The sequence below is a fragment of the Epinephelus lanceolatus genome, chromosome 13 (genome assembly GCF_041903045.1).
Source record: "Epinephelus lanceolatus isolate andai-2023 chromosome 13, ASM4190304v1, whole genome shotgun sequence".
NCBI classification, from domain to species: Eukaryota; Metazoa; Chordata; class Actinopteri; order Perciformes; family Serranidae; genus Epinephelus; species Epinephelus lanceolatus.
Window position 1 is genome coordinate 39524521 of NC_135746.1, and position 24977 is coordinate 39549497.

Consider the following 24977-nt stretch of genomic DNA (forward strand, 5'->3'; position numbering starts at 1 on the left):
GGGCAGCATTACGCTTTATTAGCATACAGCCTGCCGGAACCGTATTAGAAGAAGAAGAAGTCGTGTTCCCGGTTGGGCTCAGGCGGAAGTGCTGCGTACCCGCGTAATACAAGCTCAAGTCAGTCGTTTATTTACATCGGTGATGTGCCTACGAAGACTGTTTCAGTCATTGTAAATACGGTATGTGAATCCCTGTCTTTGTGTTAGAACAGTATTGCAGTTATTGAAGTAAAGTGTCGCTAGGGTAAAGAGTGTGTATGGCTAACGACGTTAACTTAAAGGCGGTTGTTAACACCGTTCCGTAGCTAACGTAATATATCACAGGTTGTCCTAATTAAAAATTGCGCACAGCACCTTTTTTAAAATTGGAGAGCGTAGATTAAGTGCGTATATGATTCACATTTTATCATTCAGACTGCCTTAGTTGCATTAAAACTTCAATATTTCAGTCTTTGGGCTATAAAAATGTTTATCACCTCGTTCAAGTGATTAGGGTTTGACATTTCTATGTTCTCGTGTGTATAAATGTACAGCCCTAAACACTGCATTGTTAATTTCTGTTCTTCCAGGGGTTCCCATCACCTCACTATGTTAATCAGCCCGGATCAGGAGGCCCTGATAGGCCGAGTGTTTGAGACCTATCTGACAGAGCACCATCATGAGGACATTCTCCAGCTTATTGCTGATACTAATGAAGAGACCCATCGCCCTGTTGTTGTTAATGCCATGACTCTGTTTGAAGCCAATATGGAGGTAATTTCATCACAGTTCAAAACACAGTCTTCTCTATTCAAAATAAACAGATGTCAGTCAGTGTACTTGAGACTTGGAGATGTGTTCACTTCACTTCAGTCAGGTGATGGGGTTAAAATCCGGCATTTTTTCCTGTACTGATATATCTACACTAAGTTGTATAAATATCTGGGGTTTATGTTAGATGACCATCTCACATTTGAAGAGGGGGTAAACGTTCTGTCAGACTCTACGGGTAGGGCTCTAGGAGCTGTCCTTGATAAGGTTAAGTTTTGCAGGGATCTTGGCTATAAAACCTACTCTCAGCTGTTTAAATCTTGTGTTTGTCCTATTTTAGATTATGGTGCAGGAGTTTGGGGTTATGGTAAACGTATAAAGTGTGAAGCAGTACAGAACAGAGCCATGCATTGTTTTCTGGGTGTGCATAAATTGGCCCCAATACTTGCATTATGCGGTGACATGGGGTGGGAGCCATGTGAGGTGAGGCATGGGGGTGACATGGTGCATTTGTGGAACAGGTTGATCAATATGCCTGATAATAGACTTACTAAACAAATTTTTTTTATGGGATCTCTTAAACAATTATTCTTGGGCCAGGCAGCTTGAAAAATTATTTTGTATGGCTGGTCTTCAATATGTATATAGAAATAAATTATCTTGTTCTGTCAGTCAAATTAAAAGAGTATTATTTGAAAATTATAAACAAAAATGGTCAGAAGAAGTTCAGTGTAAACCAAAACTGAGAACATATTGTCTGATCAAAGGTAGTTATGGCCCAGAGCACTATGTCACCCTCAACCTATCCAGAGCTCAGAGGTCAGTTTGTGCCCAGCTGAGGTGTGGTATTCTGCCTCTGGTTCTAGAAACTGGACGCTTCCATTTGATCCCTGAGGAAGACCGAAAGTGTTGTTTGTGTGATCTGGGAGAAATTGAAAATGAATTTCATTTTTTGTTTTACTGTCCTTTGTATCACGACCGTAGGCAAAGGCTCTTCTGTAAAATTTTATCTGAAGATGGACCAGATTTGTTTTCAGTGTCTGATGAAGGCAGACTCCAGTATTTATTTTCAGAAAAGGTATTCCTAGTAGCTAGGTTTATCCAAAATGCATACGAGCAGCGTAGAAGTACACTATATGTGTGAAACACTATTACCATCTAACATTAATATGTATGTAGGTAAGAATGTCCATGGGTATATACAGTGGTGGAAAAAAGTTTTCGGACACCCTTAAAATTTTACACAATCTCAAATATTATCATGAAATATTTGTGGAAAAATCTTTTTTGTGTTTCAAAAGGTGTGGCTGCATTAGACAGATACAAACAAATACAAATTCTATTTTTTTGTTTATTGTTTACAAGAAAAACTAACAAAACTAAATTCTTGACAGTTTCAATATGTCAGTTCTCAACATTGTCGGTATCAAAGTCAACAGATGACAGAGAATGTGTTCAGAACTGAACAAAAAATAAATAAACCATCACATCATCAAATTAATATTTAGTAGTCCTGCCATTGGCATGTAGTAGAGCTCTAATCCTGGCTGGCATGTTCCCCACGAGCCTTTCACACTGTTGAGGGGTAATCTTGTCCCATTCTTCTTGAATTACTGCTTTTAATTCTTCTCAATTCTTTGGTTTATGCTTTGAAACAGACCTTTTGATAATCCACCACAGATTTTCAATGGGGTTCATGTCCGGGGATTGAGCTGGCCACTCTAAGACCTGGATACTGTGCTCCTGCAGCCAAGTTCTACTGGCCTTGGATGTGTGGCAAGGGGCATTATCTTGTTGAAACATCCAGTTTTTACCTCGACGGAACAGTGCACGCGCAGAAGGGAGCATGTGGGTTTCGAGAATGGTACAATACTTGGTAGAGTTCAATGTGCCATCACAGACAGTGAGATGACCAACACCAGCAGCACTCATGCATCCCCAAACCATGATACTGCCTCCACCGTGCTTGACAGTAGGTACTGTACATGCTGGAGATAATGCTTCGCCTGGCCTTCTGTGTACCCTCACATTAGTAGGAGGAAGATAAAGCTGGAAACTGGACTCATCTGACCACAAAATCTTCTTCCAATTCCTGGCTGTCCAGTTCTTGTGTGCCTGGGCCCAACGACGCCGGGCTAACCTCTGTCTCTCATTGATCAGGGGCTTCTTGATAGCCTTGTAGGACCTTAAGCCATGATCTAAAAGTCGGCCACGTACAGTGCGGGTGGAACACTGGACACCAGTTTGGTTTGACCACTGCTGCTGAAGCTCCTGTGATGTCATTTGGCGGTTTTGCCTGCACATGCGGATCAGGATGCGGTCATTTCTTGCTGAAGAAACCCTTGGACGCCCAGATCTTGGTTTGTCTTCCAAGCTGTTGGTTCGTCTGTATTTCTGCAGAGTGTATCCAACTGCTGAAGGACTGCATCTGCACTTCCTGGCTATCTGGCGGCAGCTGTACCCTTCCTGGCTGAGAATCTTTATCTTCAGGCGTGTTTCCTGCGTTAGGTTCCTTGTTTTAGCCATTTTTGTGTCTGAAGAACTTTCAAATGTGCTGGCTTTATGTAGACACGAAGCTTGGCAACAAAAATTGTGTCTTTTAATAAAAAGAACGACCTTCATCAGTGGTACCAAAATGACCCAATACTCAAAATTTCTTATGTATTTTTATGGAACCAATCAATTTTAAGTTTTTAATGGCTTTTTTAGGATTTATTTAGTGTTTTGGCTGTGACTGTACTAAAAGAAATCGCACCTTAAGACCTAAGAGTGATTCTTAATGCAATATTTCACAAATGCATGGGGTGTCCGAAAACTTTTTTCCACCACTGTATATAAGTATGTATGTATATATGTATATGTATATGTGTGTAGGTGCGTGGATGCATATATGAAAGCATCATTTCCTGTACTTTCCTTTTATGTTGTATGGCTCCTTTATGTCAATTCAAGTGTCTTGTAAGCCCATGAGGGCTGGGCACCTTTGGTGTATGACACTTGGAAATAAAAACTAACTAACTAACTAACACAGTAAGGCTCATGTAAAATAATCAAATTATGTTCTGCTATCATGTGATATTATATATACATATATGCACTAATGACACTGCATCTCTTTTATCTGTGTCCACAGGTTGGGGACTATTTCAACGCCTATCCCAATGAAGTCTTGGCCATATTTGATAAAGTGTTACAGAGAACAGCTGTGGAGTTATCAAAGAGATCTTCTCCGAGTCAGTGCGGAGGACAAAGACCAAAAGAGAGAATGACCTACACTCTTCATGCTCGCATCACAGGTTAGACATCCAATTGGGACTGATGTTTAAATTAGGGATAGACCGATATGGATTTTTTAGGGCCGATGCCGATACCGATTTTTTTCCATCACCCTTAGCTGATGACCGATTATGGACTGCCGATTTTCTTGAGCCGATATTTGGGGCCGATACTGCTTTTGCTCCCTCAATTTACATAAAAAAATGACACAATGATAACAAATATTACAGGTCTCAAGTTTAAAATAAGAAACATTTATTGAACAGTAAAAAATACTAAAACAAGATGGAAAGTTGAGGTAGAACAGGTAGAATATTATTATTATTATTATTATTATTATTATTATTATACATTCAAATAAAAAAAAGAGTTCAGTGCTCTTAAATCTTCCAGTAATGTCTTTATAAAATAAACAAATATTTAAGCTGAAGCATAAATAAAACAACAACTACTATACACAGTAGGATTCAACAGCTTTGTTCAACTTAACCACATACTTTCAAATGAAAAAAAGTGCCAGGGAAAAATAAATCCGCGAACCCACGCGCGTATCGGCCAATGCCGATACAAGTAAAAAAACTCAAATATCGGCCCGATATATCGGCCGGCCGATGTATCGGTCTGTCCTTAGTTTAAATGTTAGCAGATGTTGGGCAGAGCTTGCACTGTGAGGAATGCTATTACTACCTCCGAAGCTGGCGTTGAGGCAAGACTACTCTGTCCTCCCATTTTACGATCGTACCTTTTATACAGAATGGTGAGGCAGCATTTCCATGTGAAATTCCCACCTTGAAGAGGCAGTGTTAAAGGCGCTAGTAGTACATGAAACAGATCATCTGTGAAAAAAAGGTTCGTGCTTCTAATGGCATTTGCAAGAATCCTCCACACCAAAAAAAGTATCTACCACTGCCTCTGACTCCTGACACCTTGCTGACTCTTTTCTGACTTTTCTGTTGCTGATTGACTGTCCCATGTTTGTCCAGGTCTGCCAGTGTGTCCAGAGCTGACCAGAGACACCATTCCCAGGTCCAGAGATGTAGGACACTTTCTGTCTGTCACTGGTACTGTCATTCGCACCAGTGTTGCCAAGGTAACAGCATGGCACACCTTCAGTTTTCAACAATCTGCTGAAATTGTACTGACACCAATACACCATTTCAGCTCTCCTATTCACCCTACAGCAGCAGCTGTCAGTTTTCAAGTAAATTGCTATTGTTACCTTAGAGAACATCACACACACACACACACACACACACACACACACACAGAGTGTAGTAGTTAAATGTGTTGCTTGAGGCAGACAGAGTATGAACAGTGAAGTGTGGGATTGCTGCTGTGTGTTAATTAGTGGATCATTAGGTTGCTGCTATTGTAGGTGTTCTTTCTCTGTTTGGGTCTGACACCATGTCATAACTGGATGCGTGCATCAGACTATTATGCCACATCGCGTTACATCATGCGCTCTCTGTCCACACTGGATCTGTTAAATATGGAACTCTGCCAAGTCATGTCAACAAACCACTTACGTAGCAGCTATGGTCTCAGAGTAACAGCTGACAAGATGGATGAGTACCTGCTTCCTTATTTTTCATATTCGCAACAAAACTATTGCTGGTAATGTATAGATATTATTGTTGTAGCTACCGTACTATCTCATACCACCATCTCCACTTTGTTAAACAAGCTAGCATCCCACACAAGTCCTACCAGAAACGATCATCTTCTTGGCGTTCTCCCTCCAGCCACATGTCAGCTTATAAAAGTTTTTGTAGTTACATAAGGAGGCATCCTGATTTAAACCTCATGAATCATCTGTTCCTCATTCATTTGTTATCTTCATTGGCTCCCCGAGATAACCAGCTCTCCCAAGGCCGTTTACCTCTCCACTCTCCTAGATGTTATGCAGACAAGATGCTCCGGCCCCATCTCCCCCCCACCACCTCCTCCTGTGAACTTTGTTTCTGGATCAGAACTCTCCGAGGTTGTCTCCATGGTAACGGCCGTGTCTTCGTCATCAGTTATCAGACGGCAAAGACAATGGGTTGGGACTGAGTGGAGATGAAGTACATGGACTTACACATACACACACATGAAGACACACATAACACGCACACCCCCTCCAACTCAACGCCTTCTTGGCCCCCTCCCCCCCTCCCTCCCTTCGTCACAATGTAGCCTGGGAGGGTGATGCGATGTGCCCAAATGTGGCTGTGTGTGCGCCCCCCAGTGTCTGTGCTGCAACGACCCCCCCCCCACCATATGTGCAAGTCTTCGAGTTTTGTTGTAATGTCTTATTATGTTGCTTATGTGCTGAGGTGTTTTTTTTTTCCTATTCCCACACTGTGCCCCCCTACAGGAGCCTAGTTTGGGAGTTGCTTTTTTTTCCTCCCTCTTGTTCTCCTTTTTTCATCTAAGTAAACGGGGCACTGCTTGTGTGGCGACCCACAGTTCTCCTGCTCCTGTCCTCCCCTGTTCTGTTATGTGGGGGTGGGAGGGGCGGGTTTTCAATATTTGTAGTATTTTTTTTTTTGTATGTTTTTAGTTTGTAAAGCGCTTTGGGGTTGCATTTTTGATGTATGAAAGGCGCTATATAAATAAAGTTTGATTGATTGATTGAGCCATTGTGGTGCTTCTGGTGCAAGCGACAGAGTAAAAATAGAAACATGGCGTCTGATAAAAGTTCAGCTCAAAACGGCACGCTGCATTGTGCTGCATTGAACTGATTTAGTCACTACGCTCATCACATCCAGTTAGGACAGGGTGTGAGACCTGACTGAGTCAGTTAAATCTAATTTCCAATCCAGCTTCCATGTAAGAAAGGTGGATTTTTCTTTTGTTTGTTTTTATTATATAAGCTATTGACATGCAATATCCACAGAACAAGAGTGTAGTATTTACTCAGTCCCTCAAGGATGTTGTGAAGCAGTAGTAATGCAAATTTAGCCAATCCCCGTGAATTCTGCATAACCTTATAATTTTGTCCAATCCCCACAACTTTACAGCAAATTTGTCTATTTGAAATGAGTAAAATCTCATTTCATTGTGCAGCGTATTGATTCAGTCAGCCCCTCACTCACTCTGTTCATCATGAGATTACTGCTGCACCTGTGACAGAGTCACACACACAGTAGCAGGGCTACCTGTAAGCATCACACAGCAGTCGTTACCCAATGTTTATGGGTTTAATGACAGATTTGAGCCGTCTCAGTGTTGGTGTGAGATTGTTGGGACTATTTAACAACTCGATGCCAGATGTTAGGCGCTGCTGCTGTGTTAGCAGGAGGAGAGCAGCTCACAGAGATGGTCCTTCAGTGCTGCTTCAAATGGCAGCAACAGCTGTTTGTCAGCGATCAGCTCCCATCCACGTTCCCTACCATCACAGATTTTTAATTCTATTGGAAACACTAGATGCTCATTATACTGGGCTCTTATTACGAGAAAGCATTGCAACTCTTTTTGCAAATTTCATTCGCTCCCGCACTTTCTTAGCAATGAAACACCTAAAAATATTGCAACATGCATTGCAGCTTTTTAGAAAAGCTGCTGTGAAATCAGTCATTACATGCCCTAACAACCATAAAAACAGCCCGTGAAGTCCTGGAGGTACTGACTGATATAAGATCAAAAGGTTACACCAATGGGGAAATCAGGTTTATCACAGTACTGGAGGATTCATAGGTGTTCTGTGCAAGCACTTGATTATTTTATGACCAGATCAACCTCAATAAAGTGCTGGCAGCAAGAAGGGTGTAAAGAGAGGAATAGACAGTCACATACTAAATGTGATGCTCACTTGTAAATAGGTGTGTGGGAGAGTAAAGCATGAGTGGGATTAAGTAAAATCACTTCCTGTACAACATCTTCATTTTTTTATTTTGAGTTTTACTTAGAATCCCTCTCCACCTCTCACAGGTTCTGGAATACGAGCGTGATTACATGTGTACAAAGTGTCGTCATGTCTTCACGGCGCAGGCTGATTTCGACCAGTTCTATACCTTTGTCCCACCGGTTGCCTGTCCCAATCCTGGTGGCTGTAACTCATTCAAGTTCAGCTGTCTGTCAGGAGGATCTGAGCCCGCTGCCTGCAGGGACTTCCAGGAGATCAAGATACAGGAACAGGTAAAATAGTTATTCATGTGTCAGTTGTTTCTTCAGTTAAGAAAAAGAGTGTCTATGGACTGTACTTGAACTGTACTTGGTGTAAATCTTGTCTCCCTCACACAACAGGTGCAGAGGCTGTCAGTGGGCAGTATTCCTCGTTCTATGGTGGTGGTTCTGGAGGATGACCTTGTCGACATGTGTAAATCTGGTAAGGACTTTAGGTAGCAAGGTTTGACAAAGACACACTTGCTTGTCAACCCATAGTAATAGTAGGGGCGAGGGATATAGTGTTTGTACTCAATGTATGGTGACTTGTTCCATGTGGGATGTATAAAATTACTGTATATCAAACATTGAGTACAACTATCATGTCACGACCCCCAAGACCACTGTCTCCTGGGCAATAGTGTATGCAAACAGGGTATGCATTGGTGTCTGCAAGGCTCCAGGCCGCAACTATTCAGTCACATTGTGCGACCATGAAGCACAAGTGCGACTCAAATATTATTAATATATGAACTGGAGAGCTCTAAGTGTGTTTTCAGTTCACAGTGAATTACTCCACATGGCTAACAATGGCGCAGTTATGGTTGAACTTTGTGCTAACTGCTAACATTTAATTGTTGACCTGAAGCTTTACGTTCACCACAAAAGCATCAAAATTTTGGGCCCAAGCCAGGTGCTTCAGAATAAAAGCACCAATGGGTCTGCTTTGATTTATTTTATTGAAACAGTACTTTTTAAAAACTTTATTGTAACAGTACATATTTAATATTATTATAACAGTACTTAATTTTACTTAATTATAACAGTACTTTATTTAATTTCATTTTAACAGCACTTTAATTAACAATATTATTAGTACTCTATTTAACTTTAATGCCACTGTATTTTTCTATTTAGTAGTTTAGTATTTTAATAAAAATATATTGCCCAGCCCTAACTACCTGCTTCTCCAGACAGCTTAAAATCAGATCGCCCCTCCATGCACATGTGTCATTACAGTGACTGCCTGTGATGATACTTTGGAATCCACAGTCTCATCACCAACTACCTCCGCGGGGTCGGAGACAGAACATTCACATGCATCATTTCCACTTATCCAAAACAATATTGTGTTTTTTTTTAATGAGGATGACTAGATTAAAAGCTTCTGTTACAACATACCTATATTAAATGCAAACTATTGTATAGGTCCTGTGTGTTGGCAGTGTGGGACAAAGCATTGTTGTAGCATCAAGGTTAAAAATGAAATAAACCTCATTCCACCAGCATTCATTTTCACCTGATGGTGGTAGTGTACAGTGTCATGCTCATCCTGTAGCTGTGCAGTTGTTATGGACTGTGTGGTGTGCTCCTAGGAGATGATGTGACTGTCTATGGGGTGATGTGCCAGCGCTGGAAGCCACTCTATGATGGCACTCGCTGTGACATAGAGCTTGTCCTTAAAGCCAACAATATAGAGGTGAACAACCAGCAGGCTGCTGCTGCTCTTCTCATGAAGGACATTCAGAAAGAGTTTGAAGACTTCTGGGATAGTTACAAACATGATCCCATAGCTGGTATGTAAGAACTGGCCTCATAACACTAAACATTCTCCTGTGGTTTCATTTCTTGTTTTATTGATTTTTTTTTTTAAGAATAATGTTCTTCTCTCCTCTCTCTGTAGGTAGGAACCAGATCTTGTTGAGCCTGTGCCCACAGGTGTTCGGCATGTATGTGATTAAACTGGCTGTGGCCATGGTGTTGGCTGGCGGCGTGCAGAGAATAGATTCTTCTGGAACCAAGATCAGGGGTATCTTTCTAGTTTCTTATATTTTTAAATTAAGCAGCTGAAAAGAAGGACACCAATATTTCAATTTCTATGACCTCTAAACCAAAGAGTTTACATTTTGTTTATGTAATGTATTGTCACAGCAAAGGAAGTACTGGTAAAATGATTTGTTTGAGATCTAGGGGATTTAATTATTAATTAATAAGAACCAACTACTAACAGGCCACAATATACCTGAATGCCTGTGTTGCCACTCAACATGAAAAGATGCAGGCCTTACCTTTAGCTCAGCCAGGCCCCCCACTTCATTCGGTCCCCACCCTGCCATCCGACCCTCCCTTGCTTACTGTTGTTGACTCTGTCAAGCCTTTGAACGCGGCATGCCAATATGGCAGTTTTAACAGTATCAGTGAGAAATACTCCAGCACCGTGGTGACAGACAGCTCCAACTTACGATGTACCTTAGCTGCTCTCCTTACAAGCACCCGACAAGGGACAGTTTGGGAAACACTGGTAGGAAAAGAAGTTCCTTAGCTCAGGTATATCTTAGAGACCTTGGTAGAGCGCTAGGATACATTGAAACTGGAAAACAGGAGACATCTCTCCTCTTGCATTTTTGGCTGAAGAAAAGTGGAACATGCGATACCTTCCTCTAAACTTTGAGGATATCTGCTGTCGGACTTGCGTCTCTGCAGTTTCCCTTGTTCTGAAAGTTTGACAGACCTCCTGTGCCTGGTTTTAGTTGCTAACGTAGGACTTGATAGTGGTAGTTCTGGGGAGAGGCTTAGCGAAGGGACAATTAGACACAGACAAAATGCAACGTACTGCAGGGATAAGTGTTATTGCTCATTGTCGATCAGTGTCAACGCAAAGGGTCACAAAGAATCTTACGTGTTATAAGCTGCCCTTTTGAGACTGTCAACCAATCAGAACCAACAAATGGTAACCTGTGGCTGTGACAATAGAGAAACTGTGACATATGTTTGCTGTATGTTGGTTTTTATGAGTGGAAAAACTCTCTGTTCTCTGTGGAACGCTGTCTCAAGGTAGAGTTGACCTTGTCCTCTCTAGGTGAGTGTCACATGTTGCTGGTTGGTGACCCCGGCACAGGGAAGTCTCAGTTCCTCAAGTATGCCGCTAAGATCATGCCACGCTCTGTCCTCACAGCAGGAATTGGATCAACAAGTGCAGGTAGGCCCTTTTTCACTGTCAGCTCTCAGATCAAAGGAGTTTGTTTTCGCTGCCTCTGAGCTTGATGTTCTCACATAAACAATTCTACATGCCTACATATAGACATGTCCAGTCAGTTAAGTGAATAATACACATGATGTCATGTGTTGAAGGACTGACAGTAGCAGCGGTGAAAGATGGAGGTGACTGGCATCTGGAGGCAGGAGCCCTGGTCCTGGCAGATGGTGGTTTGTGCTGCATTGATGAATTCAACAGCATCAAGGAACATGACCGCATCAGCATCCATGAAGCCATGGAACAACAGTCTATTAGTGTGGCCAAAGCAGGGTAAGACAGCCATGCACACACATCCACATGCTCATAGAAATCCAGTCTAGGCAGAGAAGACCAACATGCATCAAGTTTTAATGGGGTTAATGTTTGCCCCTCACCAGATTAGACAGGGCAAAAATATGGTGATCACTGTAAAGGTGGTTGAAAAGTTGTACACAATAAGGAGGTTACTAAATACAACATGGGTCACTGACACATAGAGCTATCTGGGTAACCTGAGACTCATCATGCTTATTGTGTTCGCCTCTCCTAAGAATCTTCCTGTTGAATACTTAATAGGATGAGTGTGAGGAATAGACTAGATAATAACTAATCAGTTATATGCCTGGTCCATGGCCTTATCAGTGAATGGCACTGTATTACTGCATGTCAATAGTCTATAGTACTTCAGAGGAGTTTTCAAAATATTGTGATATATATATGTTGTGTATCGCGATGTAGCCTGGAAATACCGTGATATTATTTTTAAGCTAAATTGCCCATCCCTAGTGTATTATGTGCATGCATATAAAACAATGGTTATGCTTTGTGAGCAAAGGAACAGTAATTGGTAAAAATGTCTTCAGTACTCATGGGTAAAATTGATTAAAAAAACTTGACAAACTTAGTGAGCACTGCAATTCTTGTAAATCATGCATACCACACAACTAAATGTAAAAATCTATTCCACTGTGTGTGGGTCAGCTATGTAAGCTGTGATTATCCTCTGCCAATATGTTGCTTTTTTTTTGAGTGGATTGTTGTTTTCTTGTTGAGTACTTTGTTAGTGGTGAGTAAAATTCTTCATGAAATTGATATGCTGAGAATTAAGACTTAGAGGAACTAGACTGTCAGCTTTGTCACGCTGTACTTAGTCAAAGCAGTGCTTCCAGCTAAATACTAACGTCAGCATACCAACAAAGTTATTTCTGAGAAGAACATCAACATGTTCCTATAACTGCTGTAACTGTGCTGAGTCTGTTAATCCTCTGTGACCATGTTCAACGGCGCCATGGTCACAATTTAACTTAATGAGATTAAAGATAGGGCTGCAGGGCTCCAGATCACAACTATGTAGTCACATTTTGCCACCATGGAGCACCACTGTGACTTGCAAATATTAATATGAACTGGAGAGCTGTAAGTGTGTTTCCAGATCACAGTGAATACATTCTCACATTTAAGGGCGCAACAGTTAACTTTGTGCTAACTGCTAACAACAACAATTGATCAGAAGCTTCAAGTCCACAGCAAACACATCAACACATGCAGCCCGAGACTAGCCCGGTGCTTCAAAATAAAAGCACAAGTGGTTCCACTTTGATTTATTTAAATACAGCAATACTTAATTTACCTACAGCAACCTCCAAAACAAAAAATTATGTAACTGCCCATTTAATTTACTCAGGACACCTCACTGAGAGGCTACTCAACAAAATTGCTTTCAGTACCACCAAGATGGCAGATTACATTGCTTACCTGTGATCTTTTGTTCTGTTATTACAGATATCTGTTAATGACAAAAAGAAGTGGAAGACTATTACATGCAAGACTCCATCCTCTCTTTCTAACCTATAGAATATGACATGCCCACTGAGGTTGTCACAGTTCTCACTTCAGGCCAAAGAAAACCTTTTATTTTGAGCTAAGTTTTTGGGTTCAGAAACAGTTTATTTGTGGTGAAAATGCTGTGAACGATTCAAAAGTAGATGCATGAATCTGAAAGGAAACTGAAACTACTCTTCATTGCCCCTCTTCTTTATAGTATTGTGTGTAAGCTGAACACTCGAACCACCATCCTGGCAGCTGCCAACCCTAAAGGCCGGTATGACCCCAACGAGTCGCTGTCTGTGAATGTAGCTCTGGCCAGTCCTCTGCTCAGTCGCTTCGACCTGGTTCTGGTTCTGCTGGACACCAGAAACGCAGAGTGGGACCACATCATCTCCTCTTTTATTCTGGAGGACAGAGGTACAGGATGTGCTACTGAAATGAAATTCTAAGAGAAAATCAACCACCATCAAATGTGAAATTGGATTATAGTAATATTTTAATGATTGTTATTTTTATATTTTTCACAATATTCTCATTAGCATTGCATATTGTAATTGTATAGTGAAATTTATACATCAACCCAGTTAAAAATCATCTATCTATATATCAGTTAATAGATGTTATTAATAAATGCAGTGTGGAAAAAAGATCTTAAATTGCTCTGAACATAGGTTTATTTTAAATTGCAGAATGTTTCAGCTGAACACTGCAAAAATTCTGTATTGTTTTTATTAAGGAATGATTCTGTTACGATAATTATCAAAAAATTAATTTTCTTTTGATGATGAAAGTAGTGAGATGTGAGTCATGTTGTGTTGCTGTCAGGACTGCCTGCTGAGAGTGGCAGCCTGTGGCCCATGGAGAAGATGAAGGCGTATTTCAGTGTGATTAAAGGCCTGCAGCCGCAGATGTCTGAGGAGGCCAATAGCATCTTGACCTGTTACTACCAGCTGCAGAGACAGAGTGATGGACGCAACGCGGCCCGCACCACGATCCGCATGCTGGAGAGTCTCAGCAGGCTGGCTGAAGGTGAGGACAGTCAGCTGTTGGTCAATGTTGACCCGTTGTTGAGCATCCATCGCCTTGTCCTACATTGGTGCTTCTTGTTGGCCCACGTTGACTTTTCTTTTGGCCGATCCAGCATTTTGAATCAGCATCGGCAAGGGTGGAGCCTGTTGGTGAATGAAATCCCTCTACCTGGCAGTTCAGCTCAGCGCACGAGGAGAGAAATGGAAGTGATGAATGTAAACAAAGAGCTGAAGTCAAAAGGGAGTGAGACTAAAACACATTTGATATACAACGTAAGATTATTTTACTTTTGCCATTGTGCTCTTTAGCATAAATGTTTCCTGATGGTTTGTGTTATGGTTCACTGGCACGTGGTAATTATACTCTTATCAAGACAGTCTTCCAGTTTCCCTTTTTGAAAGATGATTACATACTACCATCCCCTGCTGGTGTGGAGAGTTATTTCCTCTCATGCAGGCGCAGAATGTATGTGCTGGTTGGCCATCGGCTGAATTCTTTGCAGTGTGTTCATGTGCAACATTTTGGCCGAGACACCGCAACATGAGATGACGCAGCAGTGGGTCTTTGTTGCCACTAGTTCTCTGAAGTTGGTGTGGTGTGTCCGGGCCTTTAAATTAGTTGACTTTGAGTTGTCCTCATCCCTTGTATGATGTATGATCACAGACTGAACAGCTTTGGATTTTGGACTGTTCTGAAATAACATACCATTTAAAGATGTCACCTTGGGCTCTGGGAAATTACACAGGACATGTTTCACTATTTTCTGACATTTCATTGACAAAACAGAGTTAATAATGGGCATATTACTGGTAATTGATAATGAAAATAGTTATAGGCTGCTAGTTGCAGTCCTGCACCCAGCAACCTGTTGTGCTCTAATGTGACTTGATGTGGCTCCATACATCATTGCATTGGGTTGGTTTACTATTAAAAATGAGACTTTTTCAATACATCAGCTAGTTCATGTCTTTAAATGTAATAGAAAGCAATGTCTTCAAAAAACATGCTAATAAATTGAATTGTATATAAATAACTGAAAGCACTCACACAGAATTGTGTCTTACAGCCCATGCTAAACTCATGTACAGAGAGACGGTGACTGTAGAGGATGCTGTCATTGCGGTCTCTGTCATGGAGTGCTCCATGCAGGTAAGGAGAAAACTGAAGGAACCACTTTGCTACAAGAATATGATTTTACCATTGTCTTTTTGTTTCCTAAAGGGAGAGTTCACCCCAAAATCAAAAACGCATTTTTCCGTATCACTCAACAGACTCATGTCAGCACAAGATGTAAACATCCATTGTAAACATTAATGGCATCACCTCAGCTGAGCTGTAACGTTAGCTAACTCTGTGGTGCTGGGTGAGCTATCCTTTTGTGCAGTGATACAGTTGGTGGCTGTAGATGCATACCTTTCCACCAGTGAAGGCCAGACAGCTATGCTTACTGCTCAGCAGGAATGTTGAATTGATTTATATTAAACTATTTATCGTGATACATGTTGACACTGACACATTAATGACCATTAACATTTATTCTGTCCTTGTTTTCTACTCTAATACTGAGGCCTGTGATCCTGCAACTGTCTAACTATATGCGGCACTCCTCTTTTAGGGTGGTGCTCTGCTGGGAAATGTAAACGCATTACTCACCTCATTCCCTGATGACCCAGGTCAGCAGTATCAGACTCAGTGTCAGGTACTGCTGGAAGGGCTGAACCTGCCACTGCTCCTCCAGAAGGAGATGGACAGACAGGCCAGGTGAGTAACTGCCTGCTCATTTGATAAGTCTCAGTTAAACCCAATGTTGGTTTACCCTCCCACTGATATGCACATTTCAGTGTTTAAAGGAATGCTTTACCCTCCCAAATGATCATGTGGATAGCAGTTACTCAGCCCATTTTACAGTGAATTCATGATGAAAACTTTGCTTTTCTTTCATACCTCCACTTTAATCGGAGAATCTAAAGATATAAAATTCTTGATGAATTGAAGTAAGCAGAGACAGTGTTTTACAACAGTAAAAGTATATCAAAACATCTGTTTACAAACTGTCATACAACTCATGCAGTGTAATCCAAGTCTCATTTATCCAGTCATATACCCAGTACTTCCCAGCATAAGCATTTTCACTACAACCTTACATTTTGAAACTGAACTTGAAATGAAACTCTCTTCAAAGCCAGGCTACCTTGATGACAACAGTGATTTTACCTTGCTGAACACAGGAGCTGCTGGTGCAACACTACCTCATTTTGTGGTTTGTTTGTGTTATTGCGTGACTTTAGTGAAACTGAATTAACCCTTTAAAACACCAAAGTCACACAATAACACAAACAGCCTAACTCACCAAGGCAGTGATAGAACAGCAGCTCTTGTGTTTAGTGAGGTAAAATTACTGTTTTTGTCAGAGGAGTTTGGCTTTGAAGAGAGCATAGATACTTTCGGAAGTCTGTTTGTGCGTACAGCTGGATAAATGAGACTCACATTGCATGAGTTTTGTTAGAGTTTGTAAAGAATGTTTTCATATTGTTTTGATGTTAAACGTGCTCTCTGTAGGCCTCAATTCATCCAGAATTTTCTCTGGTTTTGGATTCTATGCTGTAAACCAGATGTATGTGAGAAAAACAAAGTTTTCTTCATGTATGTAACATAGCATGGGGTGAGTAACTGACAGAGGTGTGGACTCAAGTCACATGACTTGGACTTAAAGGGGTAGTGCACCCAAAAATGAAAATTCAGCCATTATCTACTCACCCATATGCCGACGGAGGCCCTGGTGAAGTTTTAGAGTCCTCACATCCCTTGCGGAGATCGGCGGGGGGAGCGGCTAGCACACCTAATCGTAGACAGCGCCCCAGACTAACGTCCAAGAACACAAAATTGAATCCACAGAGTACCTCCATACTGCTCATCCATAGTGATCCAAGTGTGCTGCAGCCGCGACATAAAAAGTTGTTTCGAAAAACGTCATATGAACTCTGTTTTTAGCCCCACTGTAGCCTGTAGCTCGACCAGCGAAAGCATGAGCTTTGCTCACCCGTGTTTACATCACGTGACACATGCACCACAGGAAGGGACAACAGTAACCACAGTAGCTAAAAGATAATTTGCACTACGGTCTTTTAGCAAAGGACAGCCCAACATGTCTGAAGACTTTGAAACTGAGGAGGAACAGCATTTTTTTGTTGAGCCGTATTTGTTTGAGCCCGAGTATACGCACGGAACTCAGGCTACTGGACAAAGCAGCCGCCGCAGTTCATGAGCACTGGAAACCTGGTGGTGTAGTTGTTTCAAATGCAAAGCAATGCCAACGGATGAGGAAAGTCTTTGCTGCTCAGACTGGGAATTGGCGATGCCTGCACTTGAGAATCTGGACATCAGTACTGATGAGACTGCTGCTCTTCAGAGATCACTGATCAACCTGAGCGCGCGCACACGTGAGCGCGGAGCACAGAGAAGCAGTCAGAGCTACAGGCTACAGTGAAGCTAAAAACAGAGTTCATATGACGTTTTTCAAAACAACTTTTTATGTCGGGGCTTCAGGACACTTGGATCACTATGGATGAGCAGTATGGAGATACTTTGTGGATTCAATTTTGTGCTCTTGGACGTTAGTCTGGGGCGCCGTCTACCATTAGGTATGCTAGCCGCTCCCCCCGCTGATCTCCGCAAGGGATGTGAGGACTCTAAAACTTCACCAGGGCCTCCGTCGGCATATGGGTGAGTAGATAATGGCTGAATTTTCATTTTTGGGTGCACTATCCCTTTAAGTCAAATTCAAGTAACAAATCTAATGACTTCAGACTCAACTTGACAAACTCAAAAAAGACTTGCAACTCAACTTGGATTTTAATTCCAATGACTTGTGATTTCACTTGGACTTGATCCCTTTGACTTGAAAATACTTTCACTTTTTTACCTAACCCCAAGCCCAAAGATTAAAAAGTGTGTTATTTATTATAATATACTACGAGTCCTTCCTACAGTTGGTTGTTGATGTTTGTATAGGGGAGTGTAGGTATTCATAATGCAATACAAGCCCCATCAGTCAGCCTCTACTTTATAACTAGTCACGAGCATCCATAAGACACTTGACAGTTAAAATTCATTATAAGTCACATCTATAATGTTTTGTCACTGTTGATATAGTGCATCAGTAAGCATTATGTGTGTTTATGAGTGCAGTCATACAGCATTATAAATGCATTATAATTCACTGAATGCACCTGGTTTGTGCATGGGGTGTTGTTGTGTTTAATATATTTTAAGTTGTTCTGTGAAACAGAATTGAACATGGATCAGGGTTGCTGTAGCTTTAAAGAGGAGTTAATCTGCATTTTTTTGTCCACCAGGCTGAAGAGCAACACCCCAGATGCCTCCCAACATGACCCACCAACTGATAATTACCAACATCAACTCAGAGACACAAACACCATCAACAAAACCCACTGCCATGACAGCACTGCCATGTCCAGTCATTGCAAGGGTGCTGACTCATCGGAGAGTGGCCTGGACTGGTTTAACTCCATCACTCCATCACTGTCGCTGGATGGTATGGCTTCATTCATGATTACATCAGCTGAAGAAAACCTAAGCAAAACAAAACCAAACTCCAGCTGGTCAGAAATATTTACAGTAACCAAACAGCCAGACTGTCAGAAGGACATTCTTATTAATGCTGGCTCATCATTAAATCATGACGGTGCGTCAAAAGCTTTCAGAAAAATTACGTCTGCTTCAGAGGAAAAGGAAAACATTAAAGAAAAAAGTCCCAGAACTCAAAAGGAGATGAAGCAATCTGAGAGACAGGAGGATGAAAAACATCCAGAGTCACTGGAGTGTGTGATTCAGAAGGTCTCCAAGAACCTAGTGGACAGAAGACGGGAGCTGGAACTGAATCATCCGCAGAGTGACAAACACGGAGGACGAGGAAGATGTGTGGATAGTGCAAGTAAAACTGTGACTAATGATTTTAATACAACTTCAGATTCCACGCTGTCATCAGGTCAGAAGTTCCCCTCAAATACCCGAGTTCAGGATAACGTGTCCTCTGGCGAAGACCGTAGTTTTGAGAAGGAAGACAAGAGGGACCAGACTGGAACAAAGACCATCAGTACTGTACTAAAGGAAAAGATGGCAGCTGAAGCTGAAACGGGGAAAGAATTGCATGAGAAGTTTTCAGGCTTTACATTCAAACCAAGGAAGATGAGACCTTTAGTCCACAACCACACCCTTAATGGCAGCACAGAGGTCGGCTCAGAGTTCCAGACGTATTGTAACCGAGGCAACAGAGATCCTCAAACCTCCACAGAAAACACAATCAGTAAACAGAAGCCAGTTAGTCAGGATGACTCAGCAGGCCCACATACAGACACGAAGAAGAGTAAAAGAAAGAAAAGACAGAACCAGGACCAAGATCTTTCAGAAGGTGGGAAACAGTTGAGCTGTGTAAGTGAGGTAGGAGAGGGCAGGTCTGAGGCCAGTTTCTCTTTTACATCCGAAGAGCTGGATCAAGACGATTTTACCTTTGTAAAGGGCAAAATGTCAAAAGGAAAAACTGTGGGTAGAATAAAGGGAAGTGATGATAGAGAAAATCTGTGTCAAGAACAGAGAATCAGAGTCAGCACTTGTGACAAGACTGAAGTAGGTAGCTTTACCTGCTCCACACCTTTAAAACCAACCACTCACATCAACGATCCAACATCTTCCAAACCAGGCCACACCAAGTCCACTGTGGCCGTCTCAACCCTGGCCAAACTCTCAAGATTCTCATTCACCAGCACAACTGAGCCCACAACCACCACTCAAACAAGCATGGAACAAAGTCCACTTCGAAGAAAAGACGCTGAATGCTCCAATGCCAAAGACGAGGAAACTCTGAATCCCCCCCAAAACAGTCGCTTACTAAGGAAGATTAAAACTGTGGCCACTGTGGGCAAAGTAAAGGACATGTTACCCCCACCAGCCACAGAGCTCACACCAGGACAGAATTATGAACAACAGACAGAGTCACCAACAAAAATTCAGTGCAAAGCAAAGCAGACAGAGCCTGTTCATGCTGCAAACCACAGTAACAGTGTAACAATGGAGAATGATGGTCCTGATATCTACCAAAGCACTGCCAATCTGAAGAAGAGAAAGTGTTTTGAGCTGGGCCCTCCACTGTGCAGTGTTGGGGGTTCCCAGAGTCCGTTCTCAGGACTGTCTCTGTTCAGCTCTGTTGACTTGAGTAATGATGTTTTTGACACTGACTGGGACCAAGAGGTTTCAAAGAAAGCCAAAATCTAAAGGCAAAGGCTACTGTCACAATGTGTGTGTGGATTAAAAAGAATATCACACCAATTAAATCATGTTTTCTCTGTGGGGCACATCAGTTGAATTTTTTGCCTGATGTATGATTTAGTTACCTTCTGCAGTCTGAAAATAAACCTGTTAAATTGATAAAGAAATTCAGGTGTTGATCCTGGAATTGTATTTTTCGGCTTCCTCTATTTATCTGAAAGGACTGGGACTCAGCCACAGCAGCTCGAGCTCAGGCTAATTAATTGACTGCATGGTGGCAACATGACAAGCAACATGATGTTTTGGCCAAAAACATATCAGTGTTTTTGGTCCATCCTTATCCAGAGGAGTCACCAGAAGGCAACCATATGTTTCCGCAAACCAAGAATATGTTACATTTTTACCTTTTAATACATATCATATGAACATTTCTTAAGTGACATATTAGCTGACTTTGTCATTGGGAGTTGGGGGATGGTTAATGGCATGACACCTAGGTGAGACACCTGCCAAGCTGCAGACCACTTTCAGACCAACAAATATCAAAACTTGTTCTTAGCGATTATTCCAGCAGCTTTCTAGCCACCAAATGTGGGTGCTTATTGTCAACCTGTCGCTGTCGTTTCCACCACGAATAGTGGTACAAAAAGTGGTTGTTTTTTTTACAGAGACATCACCAAAAGCAGGTATTTTAAGCAAAAACATGGTATTTTTTCTAACCATAACCAACTGTTTTTAGTTCCTACACCTAAATATATGTTAACCTAAATCTATGTTAACCAGTGTTTTTGAAACATAATGTTTCAGTGTATCAGCCAGTGTTGGGCAGTAGCGTCACTACAAATAGCTTATTAGCTTAACTACATTTCTCAGTAGCATGGTGGTAGTGTCTCTACTTTTTGAGTCAAATAGCTTTTCATTAGTGAAGCTGATTAACTGACTGAGTAGCACACAGTGTTGGGGAAGTTACTTTTAAAAAGTAGTGTTTGCTCGTTACTCGTTACTTCTTAAAAAAGTAATCCCTTACTTTACTTAGTTACCCTCTCTGAAAACTAACTTTTTACGTTACTTGTTACTTTTACGTTACTTTTATGGTGCTTGACTTTGGGTAGAACCCCATCTCATTTCCTAAATGTGAAAAAATCCGAGTTTCCCACTGGTATTTACCACTTTGGTGATAAAATAAAGATTAAAGAGTGAGAGTTAATTTGTGTTAACTAGGCTACATGAATTTGAATTTGAAATTTCAATGTCACAGCAGCAATTTAAAATACACAAAATAGGAGCTGCTGCAACAGGCTGCCGTTCACACAGCGCCAGGAAGGTAGGCAGGTTATGATTGTTCTGTTTTCTGTTAACACAATGCTGCATTTTATTGATGTTTTGGGGGTCGTTTTGATTTCCTTTGAGGTTCCGGGGTCGTATGTTGCCCATGTCTGAGGTCTGACTAGCGAGGTTAACGTTACATTAAACAACACTTACCCAGCCATACAAGTGCAGTTCGCTGTCAGTATATAGTTGGTCGACTTGTTCAGAATTGCCCAGGTCTTGTACATTAGTTAACGTTACTGTTTTGTGCCCTTGTCGCTGGCTCGGCAGTACTTCGGCCCATAGAGCACAAAAACCATCAGATAAATCTCGGTATTCAATATCTTGGACATGACCGCAAAGTACAAAATTATACACATCAAGGGATTTATATGCCTTGAGTTTTTCATGCGTATAAACGCCGGGTTTCTCCACAAGATATAAAAAAATGTCCGGCCACTGTAGCTTAGGCCATTTCGTTGGGTCGGAAACCTCACTCCGTTGCTAATTGTTAGCTTATTACAATAAGCTGTCTTCGGTTGACAAACCATTAAAATAATCCGAGGAGGCGTGTGTATCTTCCATATTCCTCATACGATTCTTGATTTTGGCGCTCCTGTCTGTACTGTTGACATGGCAACTGTCACAGTTCCTGCCTAGTGCGCAGCTGAGGCAGACAGGCAGTGTCACCGTCAAATCTGTCCCCGGGAAAAGTAACGTTGTGCCCAACTGACAAAGTAACTACGTTCCTTTACCATATTTTCAGTAGTAACGCGTTACACTACTTTTTACCCAATAAAAGTAGTTGCGTTACACACAACACTGGTAGCACAGTAGTGTTCACAAAAGTTACAAGCTCTCTCTGCTAGGAAAAGCTCTAAAGTGCAGCTGACTTTTTCTTTCTGAGATGTGGATAAAAGTTGCAAATAGATACTAAAGATAATAAAAGATAATAAAACTGAAAGGTCCGTTATTTTTATTGTTTGTATAACTGTCTTTTATTAATTATGATTTTAATGACTGAAAAATATATTTTGGAATTCTGACACAGGATCCCTGGGAGTGTGGCAGATCCATTTAGTCAGTGGGTTGTGAGGTGGGTTAATGGCATGTGCCACAGACGCTCATTCAGATTGGGATCTGGGGAATTTGGAGGCCAGGTTGACACTTTGAGGTCTTTGTCACATTCCTTGGGCCATTCCTGAGCGATGTTTGCAGTGTGGCATGGTGCATTATCCTGCTGGGGGGCCACTGCCATTGGGGAGTATTGTTGCCATGAGGGGGGTACTTGGTCTGCAACGGTGTTTGAGTGGGTGGAACATGTCAGGTGGTATCCACATAAATGGCAGAACCAAAGGTTTCCCAGCAGAACAATGCACTGGAACAAAATAATCAAAGTTATTCACTTCACCTGTCAGTGGTTTTAATGTTTTGGCTGATCAGTGCATGTCTTTATTTTGTTGTGTTTTAGGCCAGTGTGAGCGATAAAGCAATCAATAAAGAGGACAGCTAGAGGATTCTTGCATTATTTTTTGAATAAATGTTAGCATTGATTATAGGAGAGGTCAAAGGTCATCAACCAGGAGCCAGCGGGCGACCAGAGGAATATCAAGGAGACCATTCACATCCGTCGCCAAAGAAAGATTTCCCCCCAGTTTTACCTGTGATAATGTGATTGAAGTTGTATACTCACATAATGGAAACTAATGCTGGGTACACATTGCACGAGAATCGAGCAGATTTTGGGTGGTTGCAGGGGATATGTCCCACTCAATATTTACAAAGTGTGCAGTTGTCCCGTCCAATAGAAGTAGCAGAGAGCTTTTATTTTGACAGAAGTGATCTCCACCCTAAACTAATGCAGAAATGGCACAAATTGGTGTTTGATGCTTGAAATTTTCTGTTGACGGACGCCAAAAACCTCCTGTTTCATACGTATACCCCCTAATGTTGAAATGAAACCTATGCCCTTAGGTCTCTCACATATTCAGCATTGGTTAAGACTAAAAAATCTTTTAGCGTTGGCCAACCTTTGGTCGTCTCTACTCCACTGATGAAAACCACAAGTTGGGGTTGAAAACTCAGAAGAAGCCAGTAAGTGAACCCTTGATTTGAGATTTCAGTGTCACTCATACAGATTCCAAAGATCAAGAATGAACGCCCATGATCAAGGATCACAATATTTTTCTTCAACGTATCTTTAAAGCTGTATAAAAATGTTATTGTATATAATGTACAATGGTATGAATACAGGTGTATTACTGTATAAAAAGTAGTCCCACAGTACAAACAGGGCTAAAAACTGAACTGTTCCTCATCTGTTGCAAGTTCATTTATTGGGGAAATATGGTTTCTGTATGATTGGATGCGTCAGAAAGTCTGTGGTAGGTGCTGTGTCAGCATGTTTTTAGTAATTCACAATAACAGCATGGGTTGTCTGGAAACCTGTTTCCACAGCAACATGGAAATAAAAACCCACAATGTCATCACTGTACCGAAAAGTTACTATATATGGGTTTCCAAAGTGCTCACTGTGGGCCGTGTGTGGCCTGTGAGTTACTTTAAAATAAAAAATTCAGGGTTAAATCATTTTATGGCCAACAGAAGGAAGTAATGACCCAAAATGGAAGTTGAAAGCAGGAATGAGCAGGTTTCAGTCTTAACAATGCTGACAAAAGTCACTTCAGCATTAATTCTCTTTAATGACATATTCACACACTTTCATTATTATAATGTATGTCCATAAAACTTAATTAAATTAATTCATTATTTCAACAAAATAAGATGTCCATATAGTAGGTAAATAACAGAGATGAGATCACTGATGAACAATCTACCTCTGTTAATTAGTATTTTCCTCTTAAATGATTTAGCAGAAATAGATCCTGTAACTAGAATTAATGAACAGAGGAAAAGAGAGTACAAAATTGAAGGTGCTGTTGTTTGTACAGTTGATTCAAACTGAATGGTGTATTTAATATGTTGATATTTTGACAAGTATTACAGGTCCAGTGTGTAGGATTTAGGGGGATATATTGGAAGAAATGGAACATAATATTCATAACTATGTTTCATTAGTGTACAATCACCTGAAACTAGGAATAGTTGCGTTTCGTTACCTTAGAATGAGCCCTTCTTATCTACATAGAGAGTGGGTCCTCGTCTACAGAGCCCAGAATGCTGCTCTACAGTAGCCCAGAGCAGACAAACCAAACACTGGCTCTAGATTGGGCCATTCCTGTTGTTGCATCAGCCACCGTAGCCCTCCTACACACTTGGCACATCTGAGAAATTTCAGTTCTTCAACTTCACTACATGCCACTAACTTCTACAAACTAGACCTTTAAGTGTGTTTAAGGTTGTGTAATAGTGCTCCAGGAATAAGTCCTAAAACCCAGAA

At 41.3% G+C, this 24977-nt stretch overlaps 1 protein-coding gene across 2 annotated transcripts; it reads left to right on the top strand.

The window, feature by feature from the left end:
• The first annotated feature begins 55 nt into the window (after positions 1 to 55).
• mcm9 (minichromosome maintenance 9 homologous recombination repair factor) lies at positions 56 to 23092 on the top strand. 2 transcript variants are annotated; one of them, XM_078174102.1, is made up of 15 exons: positions 56 to 180; positions 570 to 753; positions 3884 to 4046; positions 5010 to 5116; positions 7939 to 8145; positions 8254 to 8335; positions 9489 to 9689; positions 9797 to 9922; positions 10973 to 11092; positions 11245 to 11419; positions 13170 to 13372; positions 13781 to 13984; positions 15051 to 15133; positions 15600 to 15745; positions 18340 to 23092. In XM_078174102.1, the coding sequence occupies exons 2-15, from the start codon at positions 589 to 591 to the stop codon at positions 20273 to 20275; spliced, it is 3918 nt and encodes a 1305-aa protein (XP_078030228.1). In that variant the 5' UTR covers positions 56 to 180; positions 570 to 588; the 3' UTR covers positions 20276 to 23092. The 2 variants fall into 2 exon arrangements, with proteins under 2 accessions (XP_078030228.1, XP_078030229.1); XM_078174103.1 differs by lacking the exons at positions 15051 to 15133; positions 15600 to 15745; positions 18340 to 23092 and adding an exon at positions 14097 to 15030.
• The last annotated feature ends 1885 nt before the right edge of the window (positions 23093 to 24977 follow it).

Coding starts and splice junctions, on each gene's coding strand:
- mcm9 (XM_078174102.1), top strand. CDS start 589: ATGTTAATCAGCCCGGATCAGGAGGCCCTGATAGGCCGAGTGTTTGAG. Junction 9,690..9,796: donor CAAACATGATCCCATAGCTG/GTATGTAAGAAC, acceptor CTCTCTCTGTAG/GTAGGAACCAGATCTTGTTG. Junction 13,373..13,780: donor TTTTATTCTGGAGGACAGAG/GTACAGGATGTG, acceptor TGTTGCTGTCAG/GACTGCCTGCTGAGAGTGGC.